General features: G+C 44.2%; 1 protein-coding gene across 1 annotated transcript in view; it reads right to left on the bottom strand.

Annotated features, from left to right (window-relative positions):
• The window catches only part of XPR1 (xenotropic and polytropic retrovirus receptor 1), a 102,351-nt gene extending 88,692 nt beyond the window's left edge, over positions 1-13,659 (bottom strand). The window contains exons 1-2 of the mRNA XM_082229075.1: positions 13,349-13,659; positions 1,455-1,506 (exon numbers count right to left, since the gene is read on the bottom strand). Of these exons, the coding sequence (XP_082085201.1) occupies positions 1,455-1,506; positions 13,349-13,417 (121 nt within the window). The 5' untranslated portion in view covers positions 13,418-13,659. The remainder of the gene's footprint in view (positions 1-1,454; positions 1,507-13,348) is intronic.
• Positions 13,660-19,881: the final 6,222 nt, after the last annotated feature.

The raw sequence follows: 19,881 nt of genomic DNA, 5'->3' as shown, positions 1-19,881 counted from the left end.
GCCCTACTTCTTCTCTCTGGTCTGTGTGCAATACTTTAAATCTGTGCTTTCTAAATTTCATTCTTATCAGATTAGCTCGCCCTTTAGCAATATTTAGCTGTTCCTCTAGGGTAGCAATAGCGATCATTACCAACCACAGGCCACGCTGGCTGGAACTGATGGAAGTGAAGAGTACAGCTCCTGGAGGGCCAAAGATTCACCATCTCTACTCTACTCTTCCGAGTTGCTGGCAAGTGGCCATTCTACCACCATCATTCATGAAGATGCTGAACGGTATGAGACCCAGAATTCTCACACTGGATACCTGTTTCCAGTTCATACCTTTTGCCAGTTCAACACTGACCCACTCAACTTACTCTGCATGGGTGTAGCCAGGATTTGGGGGGGGCAGACCTTTTGTTGGGGGGCAAAACCTCAGTTTGCTATGCCAGTGGTGAGCGGAGACAGAAGCAAAAGTGACCAGAGCAATAGATGTATATTTTACCCTCATACACCTCTCTGGGGTGGAGTTCCAGTAGCCGGATAGAGCAATCTTGAGGTCCATATTCTGCCCCCAAACCAGAGGTTATCCAACCCTGATCTACAGATACACCTAATGGCTCTTTCCATTTTGGAAATTTTCCAATTGGCTGTTAGAATGCATTTTTAAAAACAGTTTATTCACCATATGATTACCTATCTCATTTTGCTGCATAACACGGAGATTGAGAGCTTTGACTCTTTGCTTGCAACAAATTACAGATGGCACAGGCTACATCAAAAGAATGTTTTCCATTAGCAGTCTTCAACCTTTTTAGACCCAGAAGCATCTTTAACCCAAACATGCATTTGGGGCTCCATTTCTTTTTATTTATTCATTTGCATGGTCATAGTGACGCTTTTGCAACCCACTTTAAATTAAGCCACAACACAGAGTATCTTTGGTTACTGCAATGGGGGTGCCAAAATTAATCTTGTGCTACCTCATAATAATTTGGAATCAACTTTTCTTTTTCTTTTTTTTTTGAGGGAGGAATTAAGTGACTGCACTCATTCTATCAAAATAGAAATCCTAGGCTTTCCAATGATTGCAGAGTGGCTAAAAGGATGCCCAGGTTGTGAAACATCTAACAGTGTATCTAATACACTTCCAAATGAAAATAGGAGAAGTTTTCCTGGAATGTTTTGACTACTATTCAGTGATCACATAGAGCTCCAACTACCTCCCTTTCTTCATTTTTACCCTTGGCAACTCCCCCCCCCCACCTTTTTCCCTATGCAAATGAGCAATAACCAGACTAAATTGGATTTTGAAAACAAAACGGGAAGATGATAGAAATTTTAAGATTATGCAAGAACATAGATGTACTTTAGCCTCTGACTTATTATGCAGCCACTTTGAAACAGCTTTGTTCAAAAATGTGATGTATGGGGGCTCCAATTCCAAATGCTAAGGGAAGAATTGGCTCACTTACCTTCTATAGAAGGGGCCTGGTCCTGAGCTGCATACAGCATCTCCTTGAAAGCCTGCCCAAAAAAAAAAAGGGGGGGGAAGAGTTAAATCTGTAAGCACAAACACATTCAATCACTTTGATCAATCTATCTAAAATCAAGTAGCAATGAAAGTCCTTTTATGCCTCCAGGCTGACATGGAATGTGAACTTTTATTTCATTACACTTTTTTTGTAGTATCAAAAATTAAATAAATACCGCACATTTACCAAAAACATGTAGTACAGGCAACAACTTGCTGCATAAACTTATAGAGCAAGGAAGCTGCTAGGCTTCTAAGATTCTCCATTTTCTAAGTAGTGTTATTCAAGTAAGTGTTTAACAGATTGCCTCAGGATTAGTTGGAATATAGCAAAAGGGGATTATCTCAGATTATATTAGCATTATGCAGCACTGCAATAATGTAGCTTTTGAACAGAAAGTCAAGATATTATTATTAAAATCAGTAAGGTCACTTATTTCCTGGCAGAATTTCATCGTGTTACAATAGAGATCAATTCAATCCAGTTTACAAGACAACTGTGCTGCATTCATGTCTTTCATAGCTGAGCTATTTGGTTAAAGTCCAGGCTTTCTAATTACAACACACTGTTGTTTTTGCAAAGCTTACAGTTTGTCTATTGCTCCCCAGGATGCAACAACTGCATGCAAGGAAAGCAGATCCCGTGCGTGCTTAGGGCTCAACAAGCTTGGCTTTGGGCTTTTCCAGAAACATGGTACCAACTTTGGGTGTGAAGGACTCCTGAAAGCCTCAGGATGATCAGAGGTGCCTGCATTGAAAGTAAGGCTAACCTACGTAAACATTAGCTTTTAAATCATATGCAATCTAGATCCTGAATAGCTGAGGTCTTATTGCCATAATCTGTTTAGCATGTAAAACTCAGTATGCCCTTTAACTTCTTCACTGTACTCAGACATTCAACATAAACTAAGAAACACACACACACACACACACACACACACCCATCAGAAAGCATCCAAATGAAACATTTAAAAAAAGATTACATCTCAGAATGATTATGTTTATTGACAGCTCAATGTATTTCAGCCAAAAGGGCTTTCTATGAAAGGCAGACAATATACACATGTATAAAATTTATGCGTTATTTATTGGGCAAGCTTGAAAACTTCAAAGTTTTTAGCTTTGTTTACTAAGTACAAGTAAAATTAAATATTAAAAAATGGCTCAGCTCTGGGGAACCCTGCCTAGCCAACAGGTGGGTGCTTAAGTCCCATAACCCATGTAGGCCATTCTGACAGTTCGGCAGAGCTTCCTATCACCTGATATCACCATGACTTTAGCTGATACAGTTTGAAACCACACAGGACTTTGAAAGTACGATAACCAAGTGACTGATGGTGCCTGCAAACCCCATTTTCAGCAGGGAGCCGAAAGAAGAAAAATGGCCAGCACATTTTATCCCCAATGACAGATTCCCTGCAAAACTTCTGCCACCTTTCTTTTCATGCAAGTTTAGGCTACAACTTCACACAGGCTTAGCGTAGAACAAGCTTGGTGAATTCACTGGGGCTTACTTTTGAGCAAACCTACATAGAACCCATGCTATTCCAGAAGAGTGAACTGAAGTCTCTTCACAATTTAAGCGTGACAGCATTAATTCATATGCAGAACTCAGAAAATTACTAGAAGTACAGCAACTACTACACAATCTACAAATCCTGTTACTTTCTGGTCACCTCCACTCCTTGCCAAGCACACAGGCAATACACTCAATTTCACTGGCTTCTTACAGCAGTATATGCTTGTAAAGGAGTGATTGGCAAGCAACAGCTCTGTTATAAAAGTTCCTTTCCTGCCCTCACAACGCCAAAAGGCACAAACCTCTTCTGGAGTTAACTCTTAATACCACATTCCAAAAAGTTCCATTTTCACAGATCTACCCTTCCAATCTCATGCTGCTCTGCTTGACCCAATGCAGACTTAGGCTTACATGCAATTAAGTCTATCAATTTCAAAAGGCTTAAGCACTCTTAATTCTGCATAGGAAAAATGCCACACATATCACAATAGAGTCATCCGACTCTTTAATCCTGTTTACCTGATTTAAAAGTATATTCATTGTTGCAAAGTTGGCTGCCTTGTCAATATGCCTGCAAAAGTTACTCTTCTGCTAACAACAACAACAACAACATTTAATTGCATTCCCATGCTGGTTATGGAGGGGGAAAGTTTTTTATGTGTTTTACTGAAGAAAAATAAACTTTCCTTCCTCCGTGGCTAGCTTTTGAAATCAAGCAGCCTGACATAAGAGCACTGGAAAAGTCCATCCCTCCAACACCTTGCTCACCAGCATGGAATTACTGGTCACCCATATGTACCAGGTGAGTTGTTAAAATAAAAGGCAGGTGTAGCCAACATAATGGTAATCTAAAAAAGGAACAGTGGGTGATGAAATGGTTGGAACTGCATCAGTTGCAAGTACAGTGGTACCTCAGGTTACAGATGCTTCAGACTCCGCTAACCTCAAAATTGTACCTCGGGCTAAAAACTTTGCTTCAGGGCGAGAACAGAAATCGTGTGGCAGCGGCGCAGCAGCAGGCCCCATTAGCTAAAGTGGTACTTCAGGTTAAGAACGGTTTCAGGTTAAGAACAGACCACCAGAACGAATTAAGTTCTTAACCAGAGGTACCACTGTATGGTTAAGTCACTGAGTTCCCAACCAGGAGGGATAAAAATTGTTAATTCCTTGAACTATTAAAAATGAGATAAAAAAACACATTTCAGTTATCATTGGCACCCCTTTGAGATAACCTGGCTTTAAATGAAATATCAACTTAATGCAAACATGTAAAACTGAACTGATGATATTCGTACAAACAGCTGCTTTTACACTGCTTCTCTTTGTAACACAGTTGGGGAAAACATCCTTGCCCGTCATCACTGCACATTAACCCATGTGCTTATATTATAGCTGGGCACTGGGAGTCAAGGACTGGCAGGTCGCCATGGGTTTTATCTACTAAGCCATCTGGGTGACTTTCTATGTCTATTATGCTTAGCAACTACCTGATCTCTACAACTGGCTCAGAGTTAGAACTGCATTGTCACTATGTTTCTATCATTATAGCAACCTGACTATTTAGGAATTATTTTAGTGTGTGGAATTTTTTTTTTTTTTTACCCCTTGATTTAAATCAACCAGATTCATGCTACTGAAACTGCTGGAGAATTAGTCTTGATTACTTGTAAACACTGTAGGACTATGGACTTTAGTCTGACAAATCCAACTTTAGAGTCTTTACCTAAACTCTGATCCCAAGAAGAAAGTAATGATAGGTCAGAAGCTACAATTAGAGAGACACAAACAGTAGTGGCAAAATAGATATTAAAAACTGCTAACTAAGTATGTGCATTAGATTTGGAAAAAATCCAAAATCAATAACAAAAGCAGGCTGCTCTGAACAGATTCAGGACTTGTCAGAGACAAAGCAATTTCTCACTGGTGTCACTTTGGGCATTCAGACTGTGAAGTGCGCCTGCAAAAAGAAACATTGCTCCCTAAGCAAAGGAAGACTCCAGAATGGGGAAATGAGGAAGGAATAGCTCTTGTGTAACTGACAGGTAGGGCTGGGCAATATATCCTCCCAAACTGGTTCAAAGTCCATATCATGAATTTTTGATCGCTGGCAATATATTGAGAATCACAATGTATGGATGTTTGTGTGCTATGCAAAAATCACAATGTGGGGAAAAACGTGAAGCCAACCAATGCTTCTCTCAATTCCTACACCAATATTAACTCTGCTGGCTCAGCTCTCCCCTGCCTCCTGTAAGGGGCAGCGAATCACAAGAGCAGCAGCTGGCAAAAATCTCAACGCAGGAAAAACCATGAAGCCAGCCAATCCCTCTCTATAGCTCCATCCTTATTTCAGACATCTTGATATATTGGTATATGGCGATGTTTAGCTGGCGATATATCATGATGTTGAAAACCAGCTATCTCCCAGCCCTACACATAATAGATTTGTTTTTCCAAATCAGATCGCCCCCAAAGTGCTTGAGACTGAACTGGTCTGTTTTCTGAAGCACCCAGTTGGAGTCCAAACAGAATTTTGTGGTTGGTGCACACACACCCTGTCAACTAAAGTTTGTAATTTTGCAAAGTAGATATGAAAAGCCATTTCTTTGTTAAAGAGTAATGAGGGAACAACATCTCTATCTGAAAAGTTTAGCAGATAAACACCATTAAGTTCATTCCCCAAATCAGTTTCCTGGTTTGTGTATTAACTGCTTCCCAACATTTTATTTCAAGGATAATGCAGCATTACACACACATGCACAAAAAGTAACACCAGGAACCAACTGCTTAATTTCCTCACTTGTAGACATGTTATTCCCAATGCTCCACCGCCTCTTTTTCCTTGCCTTACTTTATCTAGTCAGACAGGCCTCTAGAGAAATTAAGGAAGGAGAAAAAGGAGAGCTGGAGCTGCAGTCCCCAGCATAACAAGATTTTTTTTATTTAGCACTCCAAGCTTCACACCTTGTAATAGTAATTCACACTGCTAAGCTCCAACTAACATTGCACTTGCACTGCTCATCCTAAGAACTGCACTGATCAGTCATAGAATCACAGAATTTATTGCCCAACCATCTACAATGCAAGATTGTTCTAAAAAGCATATTTAGTATTATTTGCACCATTTCCTTACTTACTTACATTTTCTTACTTAACTTATGGAACATGGAGAACATGTTGTACAGAATTATTATCATTATCACAAAAAATCTAGCCTTTACTTAACAGAAATTTTGAAATCATTGGCATTATCTGCTATAGGTTTAGAAAATGGGGCTCAAGGCGGGATGTTGCTAATGAGAAATACATTAGTCAAAGCAAAGGACCACCTGCAGTCCCTGTTCCTTATCACTTCCTATTTCCTCACCCTCTACTATTGCTTCACACTCCTCGACAGCAACTCTTGTCAAAATTTGTGAAAAAAATTATCAAGTCTGAAAGATATAATGTAATCAAGAGGAGTGCAAAGTTCACGAGTTAAACTGAAGTGCATGAAAAGAGAGAGGGGTGTACACCTCAAAATGGGATAGAAGAAGAAATGGAAACAGCACTTTCCTTTCAAATGGAGAGAACAGAAAAAGTGACAAAATACAGCCTAAGGCATTGGATCCATTAGCACATCATCTGGTTTTTGGACCTCAGCAAGCTAATGCTCAATAAACTGTCAAGCAAATCCCCTAGGATTGAATTTGCATTCATAGCTACTTAAAAAAAAAGTTATCCCACCAGCTGTCTGGACAGGACAAGGCAGTGCAGCAAATATTAGTTGGGATGCTATTTCAATGCTTTAGTGTTTTTCATGTGTCCTTTTGACATTGCAAAATCTACAATGACCCTTCAGAATCAAACAATTTTTCAATTTAGTTAAATTATTGTACAGTCCGGCTTCCTTGTTATTTAAACTATGCAAATCCGACTCTTAAATTTTAAATAAAACAGGTAATTAGACATTATACAAATTTTCCAAGTTTGACACTCTATGCATATTTTCACACACATCCTAAGCATTTCCTTTAAAAGTTCAGTACACATCACACCTCAAATTAGTTCTGTAACTCAGATTTAACAAATGGAGCTACAGATTTGGCAAAAAGACACCCTAACTTGACATTCAGAATTCACCACATAACCTACAGGCATAGAATCAAATACTGATGAGTTCGAATTAAGTGTAGGGTTGGCAATAAAGAGTCAGTATAAAAATTGTAATTTGTGAGAATGAGTTGTCTCCTTTTCAACTCTTCATTCTTAAATCAAAATAAGCCAACGCATTCATGAAACCTTCTGTCTCCTATTCTACAGACTACTGCCTCCATATGGAGTCAGTCAAGATAAATGTCTTTTCTACAATATCATAAAGAAGAGCAGCGTATCAGTCATGTTCCGTTCTAACAAAGCATAGGCTGAGAAAATGAAACATATGCATATGCATAATCTATTGTGTTCATTGATGGCAAAAGTGACTAAATCTACTCCCATCTGATGTGCCAGCAGATTATAGAACAGGGATCACAAACATGATGCTCAGGTGTCAGTGTGCCCACCAGCACTCCCTTTGGGGCCCACAAAAGGTGTCATAAAACTCTCAAAAATCCACAATACACGAGGAGCAGTTTGCTCTTCCTGCCACATTCCTGTCATCAATTGTTCAGCATCTCATAGACATCCCCTCAAGTATGCCCCCATTTCACTAGATGCCAGAATTGGATGCCCATGCTCCCATCTATTCTGAACAGTTAAGAGGTGCAAACAGCTTCTTTGTGAGCAAGTGTGGCTCTGGCTGATGTAGGTGCCTTTTTCCACAGGACACCTCACAGAGGCCACACCCTCAGAATTTTGTGGTCCTGTTGGTTCTTTTTCCCTTTAAGAAGTGGCAGCCATTATGCTACACACACACACACACACACACACACACACACACCATCAGTCATTTTGCAACTAGCACCCTCAACATTTCCTCAAAATTCCAAAAGTTCCCACTGGCCTCAAAACATTGGTGACCCGCACTATAGAAAATAATGATTTTGTTAACTATATGCATCTGCTCTACATTCAGCAATAAAGTGTAAAGGATATTTGAAACAAGCCTTTTGTGACACAATTAAGCCATGCCACAGTGCAACACCAATTAATAAAACCTCACTGTGAAGGACTTGGCTGAAATCCTGCTAAATGTGCTGGGCCAAAACCATACTGGGGCAATTCCACAGTTGTCATGGTGGACATCCTGAGCCAAACCGGACAAGACAGCCTTGACAGATATTGAAATCCCTCCAGAACCAAAAGCAGTGGGACAGTGTTCCAGTCACCAGACTTGAGACCATCCATTAGGCACTAGAGTGGGAGTAGACCAGGTATCCAATGTGTGCCCTCCAGATGTTGCAGACTATGACTCCCATCATTTCATGCCACTGGCACTGGCTGACGGGGGTTAAAACAATTAACAGTGCCAAGTAACTAGCCCACAAAAAAAGAAAAGTAAAGGTCAAACCCTCCATCATGCCACAGATCCATAACTGGACCTCACAACTTTTTTAACACTTTAATAACAGGCCCAGGTTAGGGAATTGTATGTCTTGAAGCTGCAAGCAAGATGGCTATAAAGTAGATAAAGAACTCAAGCTGAATCTCACAAGCAGTAAACAGTATTAAAAAAAGAACTGGGCATTTGTGATAACAACCTTATGAGATGGGGTTTGCAGAGCAGAGACTAAACAGACAGAGTTTGCTGAAAGCCACTAACAAGTTCATGGCAGAGGCAAAGTCCAAATCAGACAGTTTGCAACTAGTCTTCCAGCCACGGTGCTATATCAGCTCTCAGGGTGGAAACTCTGTGGCATCTCAGTGTTGATGGCAGGGGTCCAACAACAATATGTTATTAAGATGCTGCCTAGCAGAGCTTTTTCAAATGGTATTGATTTTTAGAGCCTGGTCACCCCCCATCTGTTCCTGCAGTGGGCTACTTTACAGCTAAAATTATCTGCATCCTCTTCAATACATTCACAATTATTATTAATATTAATCTGTTCTGGAGGTATTCAGGGCTTAGGTTAGATTAGGATGCGCATGATGATGCAGCACGAGCACGGAAAAAATATGGAACTTTGCACTGGTTATGAAGCAGCTTCTCTAGAGCTTTAATGTTTAAATCAGCACCTTGTTGCTGACTGAGGTATGTTTGAAGCATGAACATGCAATGCCTGGTGAAGACTCAGTAGCTTGAGGCGGCACTGGCTTGTCTGTTGTAGGCAATTATCACTTCTATGCCAAGGCATAAACTCCTTGTACCTTCCCATGACTAATAAAAACAAAATTATGCAAAAGACCGGAGATGCTAGACAAATGTTGCTTAATGTATAAAGGTAAAGGTAAAGGTACCCCTGCCCGAACGGGCCAGTCTTGACAGACTCTGGGGTTTGTGCGCCCATCTCACATCTATTGGCCGGGGGCCAGCGCTGTCCGCAGACACTTCCGGGTCACGTGGCCAGCGTGACAACGCTGCTCTGGCGAGCCAGAGCCGCACACGGAACGCCGTTTACCTTCCCGCTGGTAAGCGGTACCTATTTATCTACTTGCACCCGGGGGTGCTTTCGAACTGCTAGGTGGGCAGGCGCTGGGACCGAGCAGCGGGAGCGCACCCCGCCGCGGGGATTCGAACCGCCGACCTCTCGATCGGCAAGCCCTAGGCGCTGAGGCTTTAGCCCACAGCGCCACCCGCGTCCCCTGCTTAATGTATAGCAAGTCACATAAACCAGCTTTCCTTGGAACAGCAACTGGGTTACATAAGCATGAATGGGAGTGTAAAACAAGTTGCAGCAGCAGAGTTTTTTAGCCTATCCTTTCTTGAATTTGATCAGGGCTCCAGGGATAGTCCTCCCTTTTTATCCTAACAACCCTGTGAGATAGGTTAAGCCAAGCATGCGCTACCAGCCCAAGTTCTGCCTCTAAGCTTTGAACCCAGTTGTTCATGCTTTACTATAACCACAAACCATACCAACGCCTTTTTAGGAGGAGCTATGGTTTCATAAACTTGAGGTGACCTGCAAAAGACCTATGTTTACTTTCTTCTTCCTATGAACAACTTCTGATGTAAAACAAGCCTCTAATTTGGGACAGATAGTCCTATTATTTCCACTAGGTAAAGGGACCCCTGACCATCAGGTCCAGTCACAGACGACTCTGGGGTTGTGGCGCTCATCTCGCTTTATTGGCCGAGGGAGCCAGTGTACAGCTTCAGTGTCATGTGGCCAGCGCACAGCCATTTACCTTCCCACCGGAGCAGTACCTATGTATCTGCTTGCACTTTGAGGTGCTTTTGAACTGGCACGGCAGGAGCACGGACCGAGCAATGGGAGCTCACCCAATCACGGGGATTTGAACCGCCCACCTTCTGATCGGCAAGCCCTGTTAAACCACAGAGCCACTCGCATCCCTATTACTTCCACTATGGCCTATCTAATGTGATTTATTTTGTGTGTGTGTGTGTGTAAGAACTTCTGAAAAAATAAAAAATAAAATAGCTTTTTCTAAGTTGTCCTTGACAAATAAATAAGGCTATCTGAGTTTTGCTTAAGCTGCAGAATCTGAGTGGACATATTAACATGAATAAGGTACAAATAAAGGCATAGTTTGCCTTCAAGATCCTTACAGAATCCATGTCCCCATAAAACTCCAAAGCAGGATCACAGCTGGCAATTCCTTGACCAATTCAACCCTCCTGAAAGTTATTGTCTCCCTGATGCACCCTCTACAAACCTCAACCGTGGTGGGGCCAAACACATGGACATAATGGCATCTGCTGTAACAGCCGGAGTTTATTAAGCACTTAACAGTGCTTAATATTAAGCACTTAATAGAGTTTTGAAAAATACATACCCTTCTAATAGTAGCACTGTTATGAATGTGCCAAACGTATTTAGTCTCAACACTGAAGTCACAATATTCTTCATTACTTCATTTTTAGGAGGAACTATTGGAAAACTGTATTAACGCATTTTGCTCAGTGTCTACCAGACTGAATATAATTCCAAGCTGTTGCATGCAGAGAACTGACAGTGGTGCTGAAAAGCTACTTATGCATTAGGCAAAAGTCAACTGACTGAGTATTTCAGGCCATCTAAAAGACCATTTGAAATAAAGTTCTCACAGCCCTTGAGCTGCTTTTCACACTTACATAAAATAAAAAGGTCTCTCGTCCTTGTTTACTTGTAGGGGTGAATGCAATCTGTATGTTTTCCTACTAATTTCTCCATACATCTAAATTTGAGATGTTACGCTCAAAGCTTCAGTGCTGTCCTTTGACAAAGATCGCTTTAACAGCCACTTGCCCTTCCTCAAATTCCAATGTCAGTGAAAATCATAGGTTGATTTGGGGACTACATGTACATGGTTATCTTCTCGAGAATCCAAGTGAAAATGACAGGATAGCAGACAATCCAAGAGAATCTAAGCTCTTGCTAAAACCCAAGTCTTTGTATGGCAAACTCACTAAGAACATGCTCTTTAAAGCTTATCAGGCATTTTGTGAAGCTATTATTTTCCCCTAAGCAAACAAGAAACAACAACAAATTTCAAAAGGGAAACTAAATAATTACATGTGACCTTTTTTGTATATAAGTCTGGGGGGGGGGGTGTGAGCTGAAACACCTGACTAAATATGTGGTCAATTCCCTCTTGAAATACTTGCATTCATGCTTATGCTATATTCCTTATACGGACTTGAAGTCAGTACAAACACAAACAATGGAAACTGTAGGAAGAAATGCCCAGATATATTTTCTAAATTCTTGAAAACTGCCTAACCCAAATAAAAACCACAAAAGACAGAGCAGCTGAGACTCACAAAAACAAGGGATAGCATGAGGGCTCTAGGTGGATACATGCTTGGCTTGTACAGTTGATTACTTTTTGGAGAAAATCCATGCCACAGATATGACAAATGGAAAGGTGTTGCATTATTGGAGAAAGCCTCAAAGGGATAAAACACAATGAATAATCAAAACTGCAACAGAAGGTACTGACAGAAGGAAGATAAAATCTTCGAGGCAAACTATAGACATTAAAGCCAAACCTCAAAGAAATATGAGGAGTAGAGATGAGAGGGTCCAGAAAAGAGGGGAGGGAGGGATTGTATTTTTGCAGGCCTTCATGTATCTAGTTTGATGCTATGGGCCTGGCAACCAGTCTCCTTGAACCAGTTCCAGGAATCACCACACCCACAAGGGCAGCTCACACTCGGATCCTCACACACTGCCCTCAAGCCCAACACAGGCAAATTCTCAAAACGTGGTGAAGCAACACAAAGCCATTGGTATATAGCAACTCGGGCATCTGATCAAGGACAGTTACAAACAATTGATATGGAAAATTCCAAGTGTCAGAATTGGAGGGTATTGATAACCCTGGGATAGGGTGCCACCTAGCTTCCTTCCCAAGCGCTTCCCAGATAACCTTTACAGTTCCTCTCTACCCGCAACCCAGCAATGTTCTATCACAGCACTGATACAGGGGCTTTGCAGCCATTAAAAAATAATAAAATTCCAGTGGCGGAGGAGACCAGCTTTGCACCCTTCAACAAAGGAGGAAGGAGGCTGCTTGAGCGCCTGCTCCTTCCCCACGGCTAAAAGGACACACATATTCATCCCCCCCCCAAAGCCTCGGTGCCAAGTTTCCCGAAGCGGATTGCCATGGGGGTGTGGGGGGGGGGAGAGAATATATATATGTGCTTTCAGGAAATCCGTGGAAGAACAGACTAAATGCAACGAGGCAGGTGAGGAGGTCGAAGCTGCAGCTTGCACCACCACCTTGCGCGGCAGCGCCGCAAACTTGGCTCGCGCGAGAGATGGGAGGGACCCGAGCCAAGTCCGGGGGGGGGCCAGAATGCGGCGCACCAAGGGGGGCGGGGGCGACGGAGTTTTGCGCTTGGGGCGCACCTGAGCGCCCGCAGATAGCCTAGAATTGGGGCTGGGGAGGATAAATTGGGAGCTGTTTTTTTTTCTCCCCTTCGAAAACAAGCGCTTTCGCCTCTCCTGTTTTCTCACACCCACCCATGCTTTTCAGCCTTGCGCACCCATATCCTAAGCCACATCCTAAGCCCTTCGCCCTTCCCCGCCCGGGGTGACTTCTCTCCACCGCCCCCCCCACCCACATAGACCCCTTGTTTTCCCTCCACGCCTCCTCCGAAGCCCAAAACACCGCTCTATTCCCACCCCTCACAACCACATAGAGACCCCTCGCAGCCATTCATTCCCCCCCCCCCCCGCTTTCGCTGCGTCTCGACGCCCCTCGACCCTCACAAGGGCGGCAGCAGCAGCTACCTCATACTGGATGTACTGCTTCCTCCACTCCGGGGTGATGTGCGCGGAAAGGTGCTCGGCGAACTTCATCCTGCCGCCTGCCCGCCCGCCCGGGGTGCCGGCTCAGCGGACGCAGCGCCGGGATGAGGCGCCTCTTTCTCCTCCTCCTGAGGGCGAAGGACCACCGCCGCCGCCGCCGCCGCCGCCGCCGCACATGAGACCCCTCAGACAGGCACACGCGCGCCGCCCTTCCCGGCAGCAGCAGCAGCCCACAGGCACGAAAGCGCGCCGCCGCTCGTCCCCGCCTCGCTCAGGGTCTCCTCAGCGCCGCCGCCGCCGCCCGCCGCGGCCCCGCAGCCTCCTCCGGCGCCCCTGAGGCACTAGCGGCGCCCGCCGCCTCCGCCGCCATTTTGCCTCTCCGCCCCGCTGGGCCCGCCTCCCCATCCCTAGGCCGGGGCTGACGTCATCGACTAGGTAACCGCCCCCCGAGAGAGAGAGAGAAGGGGAAAGGGCTCCGCGGTGGGCCACGCCCACCGCTCCTCCTCAGCCTACGCGCGCGCGCGCGCCACCCTAGGGAAGGGGGCGGGACCGACTCTTCTTTTTCCCCCCCCCAGCCAAAGCGACACGCCCCTTCTTCGCCGCCGAGAGAGGGACACGCCCCTTTCCCCGCGAGGTTCCGCTGCGGTGGAAGGATTGGGATTTCGCAGCCTGCGGGGAGCGGCTGTTTAGCGGGTGCCGCGCTGCAATTTTCCAATGGTGTTTTAATGCAAGGGGAGGGGGGGATATGTACATACCGGTATGTATGTATAAATGTGTGCGCGTGTATATAAGTCTCTGCTGTCCCGGGGAGATTTTAAAATGCTGGGGGTCGGCAGCGAACGCTTCGCTCCCGACCCCCAGCATTTTAAAACAGGTCCCCGGAGATTTCCCTATGGGCTTTCGTTTTGCAAAGCAAGCCCATAGGGAAATTCGTCTTGCGAAGCGCCTCCAAAACAGAAAACCCTTTTGTCTTGTGGGTTTTCCATCTTGTGAGGCATTCGTCTTGCGGGGTACCACTGTATATTATCTCCATACTAGGAGAACACTTCAATCTCCCAGGACATTCTATACAAGATCTCAAAGTAGCTGTTTTACTACAAAGGAATTTCAGAAATAGACTGGAAAGAGAAGCTGCTGAATTGCAACTCATTACCAAACTCAAAACCATGGAGAGACCTGGTCTGAACAGAGACATTGGATTCTTATCTCATTATACATGACTAAGCCATTTTTCACCTTCTCACCCCTTGCCTTTTCCCGTAAGACCTATTGCAGTCGTTAAGAGTCGTCAACAGGCTCATCTCAGCTATCTGCCAATCTCCCATTCCCACCACCCTTCTGAGTAATACCCCTCCCCACCTTCTCACTTTATAGAAGAATCTGCCAACTTCTGTTTCAATGTATCTGAAGAAGTGTGCATGCACACGAAAGCTCATACCAAGAACTAACTTAGTTGGTCTTTAAGGTGCTACTGGAAGGAATTTTTTTATTTATATATATATATAGAGAGAGAGAGAATCAGCCACTAGCCATAACAATAAAAGAACAGAAAATGTAGATAGAGGTAAAAAAACACACCTTGACTACAGAAAATACATTTTGGAGGCTGACATCACTTATCAAATAATGGGGGGTGTTCTCATTGCCCCCGCCGAAAACCTTGCAGTTTTTGCTGTTACCTGGTCATCTTGGATCTGCTAAAAGAAAGGACAGAGCAATGGCTGAGTGACCTCCTCAAAAGTGTGTATGTGTGTGTGTGTGTGTGTGTGTGTAATAGGGTTGCCAGCAGGGTTTGATTTAGGTTTGATGAGGCCCTAAACCAGGGGTCAGCAACCTTTTTCAGCCGTGGGCCAGTCTACTGTCCCTCAGACCATGTGGGGGGCCGGACTAGATTTTGAGGGGGGGTGAAATGAACGAATTCCTATGCCCCACAAATAGCCCAGAGATGCATTTTAAATAAAAGGACACATTATTCTCATGTAAAAACACACTGATTCCCGGACCGTCCATGGGCCGGATTGAGAAGGCGATTGGGCCGCATCCGGCTCCTGGGTCTTGGGTTGTCTACCCTTGCCCTAAGCTACTGAAGGTAATGGGGCCCTTTATATGTCCAGCTGTCCTTTGTCGACCACAAATTGTCGCTGTTTTTTTGTGTTGAATATACAGTATGCTATATGGTAATCTATGGATCTAATAGGTATCTAAAGCCATTTACACATAACAAAATATGTATTTTATCAAAGTAAATGTTGAACTGAAATACAATTAAGAAGAAGTATATTAATACAGTGGTGCCCCGCAAGACGAATGCCTCGCAAGACGGAAAACTCGCTAGACGAAAGAGTTTTCCGTTTTGGAGGTGCTTCGCAAAACGAATCCCCTATGGGCTTGCTTCGCAAGATGACAATGTCTTGCGAGTTCCTGCTGGGTTTTTTTCCTTCCCCCCCTTTTTCTAAGCCGCTAAGCCGCTTATCAGCTGATCCGATCAGCAGATAAGCCGCTAAAAGCCGCTAATCCGTCAATGGGCTTGCTTCGCAAGACGAAAAAACCGCTAGACGAAGAGAATCACAGAACGGATTCTTTTCGTCTTGCGAGGCACCACTGTAGTGATATTTTAGGGAGCAGACGAGACCCATTACTTACATCTTAGCAACCTACGCAACACAAAACACTGTTGCTGTATGTAGGTTTTATTTTATTTGCTTTTTATCTTATTTTTTGGAAATGTATATCCAGGTGTTGTTGTTTTTTCCTTTAAAATTTTTTGGGGCCCCCAAGAGGGTGGGGCCCTAAGCTATAGCTTGTTTAGTTTATACGTAAATCCGGCACTGGTTGCCATATTTCAGAATTCCTGACACCCGCAAAGTTGTTGAGCTGTTTCTAGGAAACCACCCTAATTATTGAGCTTCTTTTGAGAACAAACATAAATTTGGGAAAAACTTTAGCTTTCTGAGCTGTTTACACTGCTTTTTCCATTGCGTCGCCATACAGCCGGGTTTTCCCTGACATTTTGCCATTTTGGCAAAACTTCCCCTCCAACACCGTTTTTACACCCAGAAACCTGGACATGTCAGGAATTTTCCTAACGTGTGGAAAGCCTATATATATACACACACATGTATACATACACCGTATTTTTCACTCTATAAGACGCACCAGACCACAAGGCGCACCTAGTTTTTGGAGGAGGAAAACAAGAAAAAAAAATATTCTGAATCTCAGAAGCCAGACCAGCAAGAGGGATCGCTGCGCAGTGAAAGCAGCAATCCCTCTTGCTGTTCTGGCTTCTGGGATAGCTGCGCAGCCTGCATTCGCTCCATAAGACGCACACACATTTCCCCTTACTTTTTAGGAGGGAAAAAGTGAGTCTTATAGAGCAAAAAATACGGTGGGTGTGGGTGAGTGTATATATATACATATACACACACACACATACACACACACACACACATATTATATATATACACACACACACATATATATATATACACACACACGCATACATACACAAACCCATATGGATGTAGGCAATGCTATTTTTCTAGAAAATGAGGTGGCAGAACTCACCTCTTTCTCTTAGAATGGCAATGGCACCCACCCGAGAGTTCCTCGGGAGGGGGGAGCCCTGGGTGTAGGTATGTGTACAAGTGAGCTTTTGTTGGCATCCGTCTGTCTCAAGAGACAATGGAGTGCGCCTCCAAGGGTGAAGTCAAACCATCAAAGTGACCTCTCCAGGGTACACGCCTGGGCAGTGTGGATGGAGGGTCTTGGGCTGCCCAGACGACAGCATTCCTCCTTCTACTGGGAGTCCATGACTGTAAATGTGATGGTGAGGATAGCTTCTGACTAGCGCAACAATGGTATTGTTATGCCAGTGTAAATTGTGTTCTGCCAATTCTTGGTGATTTAGTAGCAGTTATTTTCCACCCAACAGGTACAATGCAAGGATCAAATCACGTTACGATAGGTTCTCTGACTCCTATTCAAAACTCTGCCATATGTTACAGGTTTTGCTTCCCTCCATGCTACAGCATGCTTGCAGATTTTGAAAAACATGTACCGTATTTTTTGCACCATAACACTCACTTTTTTCCTCCTAGAAAGTAAGGGGAAATGTCTGTGCGTGTTATGGAGGGAATGCCTACGGGTGGCATGCCTACGGATTTTCCTCCTCTAAAAACTACGTGCGTGTTATGGTCGGGTGCGTGTTATAGAGCGAAAAATACGGTATACTGTACACAGGACCCCTTTTGTGCTGTGGAAATTATATGCCAGCCATGTAACATGTCTGTGCCTTCCAAATTTTTAGAAGGTGTGCCAAGGCTTAATTATAATTATGAGCGATAAAAACATTTTAGAAGAAGCTTATTCTTAAATTGCAGACATTATAAGCGCATGATTGAATATAACTGAGCAATGTATACTTTTATTGTGACTGTAATAAATCAATAGCCTTGAGAGTTAGCTAGTTTTACACAATATCATGTAAGAAAGTACTGCCCCACCCCATGTTTTCCATATGTTTGTACCCACCCACCCCTATTTCTCCCTTTCGGTTAATTTAGTTAGGCTGAACTTGGAATTGGTTGCTGCAATCCTAACCCCATTTACCTGGCAGTAAACCACACTGAATTCAATGAAGCTTTACTTCTGCATAGACATGGTTAGGATTGTGCCGTTAATCTCTCAGTAGGCAACCTGCTCCAGCAATATGCAGTGTTACGATGATTTTAACCGTCAGGAACACTCAGCAACCTGTTTGCTAAGAAGTGTATAGTTTTGTGTTTCTTGACAGCTGGATGTGAGCTGAGATGTCCCCATTTCATATCTCACTTCAGCCACAAACTCTTGAAGGCTGCGATGCTGTCCTCGCTTATTTAAGGCTAAGCTTCTTTGAGTAAACTACACAGGATCAGGCTGCTAGTAGCCTTAAGTTACAATTGCCTCGCCCCCTGGGTGTGCTGTGATTAAGTGGATCATAAAATGCTATGCTCCTTTGCAGCTACATGGGCACACTGGTAAGAGATTGGGGGGAATGGTTTATGGTCCACCTTTAAGTTCAATGGGCGGTATTTTAATGCCTTTTGCTGGTAGAACATTATTTTGGATTCAGTCCCACATCTTCCCTGACACAAACCCACCCCTACTCCATTTTCATCCCCTCCAGCAGCTGATTTGTGCTAAAGGTAAAGGGACCCCTGACCGTTAGGTCCAGTCGTGGCCAACTCTGGGGTTGCGGTGCTCATCTCGCTTTATTGGCCGAGGGAGCCGGCGTACAGCTTCCGGGTCATGTGGCCAGCATGACTAAGCCGCTTCTGGCGAACCAGAGCAGCGCACGGAAACACCGTTTACCTTCCAGCCGGAGCGGTACCTATTTATCTACTTGCACTTGGACGTGCTTTCGAACTGCTAGGGGGGCAGGAGCTGGGACCAAACAACGGGAGCTCACCCTGTCACAGGCATTCGAACCGCCGACCTTCTGATCGGCAATCCCAAGGCTCAGTGGTTTACACCACAGCGCCACCCGCATGGTCTAGCAGTAGGGAAATACTTGTGTATTTTTCCAGGGGCGGCCCATCCATGAGGCCAGGCCTCCAATGAATGGATCGTCCACCACTGCTTCTGCTGTGGTTGCAGCGACAGCTTTGTCGCACTCCTTGGAGGCCTCTTGGCAGATAGGAAGTACTGCTGGTCTCCACCCATCCCTGTAGGTCTTCTCTCACTCCTTCCCTGCCAAGGAGGGTCATCGTTTTGTGGTTCAACTCAAGTGCCAAAATTTCTTGCGCCAGCCCGGGTAGTTTCCCACCAGGCTATTCCTCGTGCTAAGTCTCTGGGTAGAGTCACCAGTGGTGGAATACCTTCAAGATCTGTCCATTTAGGGGTTTTGCACCAAATCCTAAAGCACTCCCCATTGAAATGGTTGGTACATAGGACCATGCCAGTGTGGTGTAGTGGTTAAGAGTGGTAGACTCGTAATCTGGTGAGCCGGGTTCGCTTCCCCGCTCCTCCACATGCAGCTGCTGGGTGACCTTGGGCTAGTTACACTTCTCTGAAGTCTCTCAGCCCCACCCACCTCACAGAGTGTTAGTTGTGGGGGTGGAAGGGAAAGGAGAATATTAGCCGCTTTGAGACTCTTTCGGGTAGTGATAAAGTGGGATATCAGATCCAAACTCCTCTTCTTCATGCTGCCAATCTTTCACAAATGGACCGGAATCGTTCTGTGTTGATAGAGTTTGTCAAGATGATGTTCAGGGGGAAAAACAGTTGTGACCAAGGTAATAATAAAAAGAATAATAATGACCTCAGAAGAAGTGTTCCAGTTTCTCTGCTGCATTAAATGCTCTGTGTTTGTATGTGCTATGCCAAGGTCAAGTCTTAACAGCTCCTAGATCTGTCTCAGCTTTTCAAGGTGTTTCCTGAACAGGATGGCTAAGGAGGCTGTCTAAAGGTCAAGCATGTTAAGATTTCCAAAATGATAACATAGCTAGGGAGAAAGAAGGAAGGTGGCAGATGGA

This window comes from Podarcis vaucheri (genome assembly GCF_965113315.1).
Source record: "Podarcis vaucheri genome assembly, chromosome: 6".
NCBI classification, from domain to species: domain Eukaryota; kingdom Metazoa; phylum Chordata; class Lepidosauria; order Squamata; family Lacertidae; genus Podarcis; species Podarcis vaucheri.
The sequence above is the reverse complement of the archived record's forward strand: the minus strand, read 5'-3'. Positions and strand labels throughout refer to the sequence as shown.